General features: G+C 43.1%; 1 protein-coding gene across 1 annotated transcript in view; it reads left to right on the top strand.

The window, feature by feature from the left end:
- Hibadh (3-hydroxyisobutyrate dehydrogenase) overlaps positions 1-5,830 on the top strand; it is a 109,071-nt gene that overhangs the window by 96,321 nt on the left and 6,920 nt on the right. Inside the window, exon 7 of the mRNA XM_005360821.2 lies at positions 3,880-4,036. Within this exon, the coding sequence (XP_005360878.1) occupies positions 3,880-4,036 (157 nt within the window). The remainder of the gene's footprint in view (positions 1-3,879; positions 4,037-5,830) is intronic.

The raw sequence follows: 5,830 nt of genomic DNA, 5'->3' as shown, positions 1-5,830 counted from the left end.
GGAGAGATGCCTCAGCAGTTAAGAGCGCTGACTGCTCTTCCACAGGTCCTGGGTTCAATTCTCAGCACCCACATGGCAGCTCACAACTATCTGTAACTCCAGTTCCAAAGGACCTGACCCCCCTCACACAGACATACATGCAGGCAGAATACCAAGGCACATAAAATAAAAATAAATAATTTTTTAAAAAGAAAACATAGCAGTCATTCAGAGTGAAGACTTGACTAAGTGGAGAGGAGAGGCGGGAGGGAATGAGAGAGAGGATGGGCAGTGGCTGCATGGCGCTTGGGTGTGGATACCCTTTCCCCTGGCCCTGGTAGGCAGGGTACAGCCTGTGCTTCTTTGTTGTCTCGTTGGCTCCTGCCTGGAACTGACACATGGCAGGTCTGAGTATGTGTGAGTGAGTTAGTGATTAGTTGGTTAAAATGAGCACGGTTTTAGATGTTTTCTTTCCAGATCTGTTTCTGTTATAGCAGCCCCCAGTTATTCTTACCGAATACCAGTGTAGGAGATACTTAAAAGGTAGAAAGTGAACAAACTTTTGGCCTCTAAGATTTTGGACATGGTGAGGCAAAGAATTTTTATACTTTTTCCTTTTTTTAAAGTTTATCATGCATTGGTTTTACTTCCAAAAGTTCATTTAATGTTCTTGTGTTTTAGAGGTGAGTGGGTTTGACATCGTGACGTTTATTTGAGTTGCATTATATATGCAGTCAGAGCAATGAATTCATTCTGTTTATATCAGAGAACATGCCAGCAATTGTAAAGCCACAAGCATGCATGCACACACTCTCGAACCACCTCCAGTGGCAAGTTATTATGGGGACTGACAGACTGTCATCCTTTTGAGGGCTTGAGCTGTATATCTCCTGAGCAGCGATGGGGCTCTTATGCAGAAGTATCATATGTTCCCAGCCAATTTACAGGGAAGCAGCAATAACATTTTATCATGGTTGAGAGCCCAGTAGCTGCTTCCTATTAAACTTGCCCTTTCAGATACCTGTCTTGGATTAATTTGTTGATTTCAAATGGAAACTCAGTCTTCTCCAGTGAAGCATGACGTTCTAGGGTAGACTCTCTGAATGACAATTACTGTGTATTCTAGCTGGTTTCAGACCATTACAAGCCTTGGGCACAGTGGAAGACAGAGGACTTCAGTAACTGATTTTAATATCCTGTCTAATTCTAGCTGTCAGTTCTGTACGTGCCAGCTGAAGAAGCCTCAGAAAAAGGAAATGCAAAACACTCCTCACTTGCTCTTTTTAATGATACACTTTGCTGCAGAGTGGGGGCAGGGAGGGAGCAGGAGGCTGCTGAAGGGAGTCTGCACGACAGGCAGCATCAGGTTTGGAAAGTGAGCAGAGAAACAGCTCCCACCTGATTTTGTATGTGTGCATGTACCCGTTCGATGCCTCTAGATAGTGGCATGTTCCTAAGCCAGTGCCAGTGTTTTCCCTGGCTTGTTCTATTCAGGGGAAGCAGAGGGTGTTCCAAAGTTAGGGAAAAAGGCTTAACTCGCCATTTGAACAAATGCTGCAGAGTGTGGACCTCCTTTGCAGTCAAGAGTCTTGTGAAGTTCTATCCGGCATAACCCAGAAGGTTCTAAAGAAGGAAGTCCACTGCTTTAGATGTGTTGGCATCTTGGAATCTAAGACAATAGGATACACCTAAAATGTTTGGAAATGTGTTGTTTTTATGGGTGTATGTTTTGTTTAGAGAATCCATTTGTGGTTACAGCAGTTAGCTAATGGCTAATCTGTGATTTTTCTTTTCACAAGTATTCCTTAAGAATGCTGTCTTTGTCTTCTCACTTTGTGTCTCACTGTCATACTGTCATACTGATAGCTTGATTTTATTTACACTGGGAAGAAAGTGTCTGTTGCAAGTACACACACAGCAAACTTGGGTCTTTTCCTTCCCCTTGGCATTTTAAAGCAACATCTGACTAATGTGGCTGAGGTTAGCCTGGAAATTGCTACGTAGCCCAGGCTGGCCTTGAACTCCTGATCTTCCTGCTTCTGCCTCCCACTTGTTAAGATTAGGTATACACTACCATGCTCTGCCAAACTCAGGTCTTTTCAAAAGACTGAAACTGTTGTGCTTCTGTCTATTGTTGGACAGAATGTGTAATAGCTGATTTGGAATCTTTATGTTTGATAGAATCCTTAATAAAAGACCCATCATTATAACATGGGCCAGCTTACAAACTCAACCTGTGTGGCACTTAGTGTGCTGTTTATTACCACCACCTCGGAAGCCTGATTGCATCTTGTATCACACTGGTTCTGTGTGACTCCTGGCTCTCAGCTCTCTTCCCTGCTTTAGCATCAGTAAAAATGCCTTGCTGTTTGGGTATTCAGATTTTGCAGCAAACAGACTATACAGTAATCAATTTAAGCATGCTGAGGTGCAGTTTGTTTAACATTTATCTAAGTGTTTCTTTTCAATTTTTTTTCTAGAAGAGATTGATTTTAAGACAAAGTAGAAAGCTTTATGACAGTTGTTTTATAATAGTCCTTTGCAGGAAAGAAGCCAATAATTGGCTGAGTAGGAAGTTTTATTTGAAACTTGATTCGGTGATACTTAACAAACTGTGCTTCCCAAACTGTGTGAAAGTCCTTAGGCTCGAGCTGATGAGTGTTTGCTGCTCTTCCTAGGGTTGCACCGAGCAGCCGTTTATGCCATCAGCCCAGTGAGAGAACAAATGATGTTTCCGCTCGGGCAAGCTTTGTTTTATCAGGATCAGTAACCTTATCAGCAGGTGACCCAGAACTCTAACGCATGTCTCTGAATAGATAGCATATGTCACACTCTGGGCAGACTTGCTTCATAAGCAAGATTATCTAATGAAGGCTTAATAAATAAGGAAAAGTGTGCAGCAGGAAATACTGTCTCTTGTAATGATAACTGTTCCTAAGCACATTTTACAGCTCATCGTTCATCTCTTAAAAACCAAAGGAATAAACATACATGTAAGCGCTTCCACCCAGATGCCTGTGGCTTTCCAGAGTTGTTGATATTTCTTTCTGACATACATCACTTGTATGTGATATAGAATTTAGACTATCAGACTGGTTGAAAGTTCATAAGTGACGAAGCAGTATTGTCTGGAAGGCAACAGAACCTGCAAGTGTGAGAAGCTGCGCACACTGTGATGAGGTGATGCATTCCTCCTCTTTAGAGGAGATGCGCAGGTTCTCTCAGGAGTGACCTTATTAATCAGTAGCTCTTTTGTTGTTGTTTTTTTGGGGGAGGGGAATTTATTTTGTTTTGTTTTTGAGACAGGGTTTTTCTGTGTAGTCCTGGCTGTCCTGAAACTCACTCTGTAGACCAGGCTGGCCTCAAACTCACAGAGATCCTCCTGCCTCTGCCTGCTGAGTGCTGAAATTAAAGGTGTGCGCCACCACCTGGCTTTAATCAGCAGCTCTTAATAGCACATAACTGAAGATAGCTTCTTCACTTGGTTTTGAGTTTTATGGATGGTGTTTTGTTGTTGTTGTTGTTGTTGTTTTGGTTTTATTTTTACTGGGGGCTTGAAAGAGAGGTCTCTCTACTCACTGTGTAGACCAGGCTGGCCTGGAACTCATAGAGATCTGTCTGCTTCTCTCTTCAGAGTGCTGGGATTAAAGGTGTAAGCCACCACTCCTGGCCTTTATTTTGGGGGTTTTTTTGAGGTAGGCTGCTACTCTGTAGCCTAGGTTGTTCTGACACTTTATATCCCAAGCTGGCGCCCACTTGCAATGACTCTTCTGCCCCCCAGTTCTGTGTGGTCTTTAGATTTATAGTGGTAAACAAACAGGTGGAATGCCTTTACTTGTTAGTAAGTCGGGTGTGACATGTACATTCTGATATTTAATGTTTTCATTTAACCTTTGAAAGGTCAGGGCTTGACCCAAAGTTGTTGGCTAAAATCCTGAATATGAGCTCGGGACGATGTTGGTCCAGTGACACTTACAATCCTGTACCCGGAGTGATGGATGGAGTCCCCTCATCTAATAACTACCAAGGTGGATTTGGAACAACACTCATGGCTAAGGTATGTTAAATGCAAAGACTAACTGAGGGGGAGAAAAGCAATATTGAATAGTCTAATCCCTACCATCACACACAGAGGCACACACCCCCCCCTTTCAACAAAACATGCACCCATCCTAGAAGGCAAAATTGTTATAATAGTGAGTCAGTTTCCCATGAAAATTAGTGTAAATTTGGCTTTGATTAAAAAAAGAAAAAACTTACCTTGTTCATTTTATTTCTGGGCCAGGATGGACTAAGATTTTTCTCTGGAGCTTGGGTTTGTTTATAATGTAAGCTAGTGAAATTTTGTCCTTCATTATAAACTTGCATTAACTTACTGACTCCTTAGAGGGGAGTAGTGGGATTCCCTGGTTGTTAATGCACTTGTGTTAAAGTATGCATGGGTTTCAAGCGCATCTTCCTGCTTTAAGTGTACGTAGGGATTTGTGTGCAAACTGCTCATTTAAAAGGCAACTCACCGCCCTCATTTCACTTGTCATCTCAACTATAAAATCACTTAAGCCGTCAGATTTTTCCGGCCTCTCATAGCGCTCACCACCTTCAACCCCACTCAAATGTGGTAACACATTCACCCAAATGCTGTGCTTGTTGTGCTCTTGTGAATTCCCCAGGACACGTGTCCATTCTTCTTCCTCAGTGTGTCTTGAATTCATTCAGATTCCTTTTCTCCCTCCACCAAAACCGTGGCAGTGTCTCATCTGCATACACCCCCAGACGTCCCCACTGATCCTTCTGATCGTCTCCATATTGCTTTCCGCATGATATCGGAGTAGGCTAGAATGTAAAACCCAAGTGTGTCACTTCTGGTACTGCCTTTAATAGCCTGCAGCTCCTTGTAGGCTAATGTCTCTTTCTTCAGCTAGTCTAACAAGGCCTTGATGATGTGGCCTTTGCTTCCCTTCCCTGTTCTGCTCTTCTCTGTGCTTTAGCTGTGCTGAACTCACTGTTCTTTTTCCCTTGCTCTTGACCTTTCCACTGACTATTCTCTGTCAGGCTTGTTCTCCCCGCCACTGTTCCCTCAACCTAGCACCTATCTTTTAGGTGCTTAACCATCTGTTTGTTCTGGAAGGTTTTACCCAGGATCTGGACTCCCATTCTGGTACTGTTTCTCCCAAAGAATCCTAGTCCCTCTTCATTGTCGGTCTCCATACTGAGTCTGTGTAGGCTGCAGCTGTTCATCCTCAGCACTTTCTGCCTGTGGATGGAGTTCTATTTGAGACTGTCTCCATGTGTTTCCCGTCATGCTAGAAAGCACTTCTTATGGCAGTCATGTAGACCTCTACAGATTTGATAACCTCTCTCTCTCTGTTTGGTTCTTTGGTTTTCTGAGGCAGGATTTCTCTGTAGCCCTGGTTGTCACTCTATAGACCAGACTGGCCTTAAACTCAGAGATCCACCTGCTTCTGTCTCCTGAATGCTGGGATTAAGGGTATGTGCCAGCACAACCTGGCTTGAAGAAATCATCTTTATGTAATCCTGCCTGCACAGTATTTCTATCTAAAGTCACAGTGAATGGGTTTCCTGAAGGACAGGAGTGTGGATATTTAGAAGTCAAGATTTCTGTTTGTAGCACTTTTCCAGCTATGTGAAAGCACTTAATAAAATAATACAGTGTAACGGCGTAAACAAATGCAGACAGATTGTAAAAATATATATACAGCTTTAATGGAGAAATAGACTTAACAGAACCACCGTTCCCGCGGAGACCAGGAAAGCAGAAGCAGTGGCTGGGAGCACACTTGCCAAATTTATAGGCAAACATTAGCCCGAGGTGAACACGCCCCCTAAGGGG

This window comes from Microtus ochrogaster, linkage group LG3 (assembly GCF_000317375.1).
Source record: "Microtus ochrogaster isolate Prairie Vole_2 linkage group LG3, MicOch1.0, whole genome shotgun sequence".
Lineage (NCBI taxonomy): Eukaryota > Metazoa > Chordata > Mammalia > Rodentia > Cricetidae > Microtus > Microtus ochrogaster.
The sequence above is the reverse complement of the archived record's forward strand: the minus strand, read 5'-3'. Positions and strand labels throughout refer to the sequence as shown.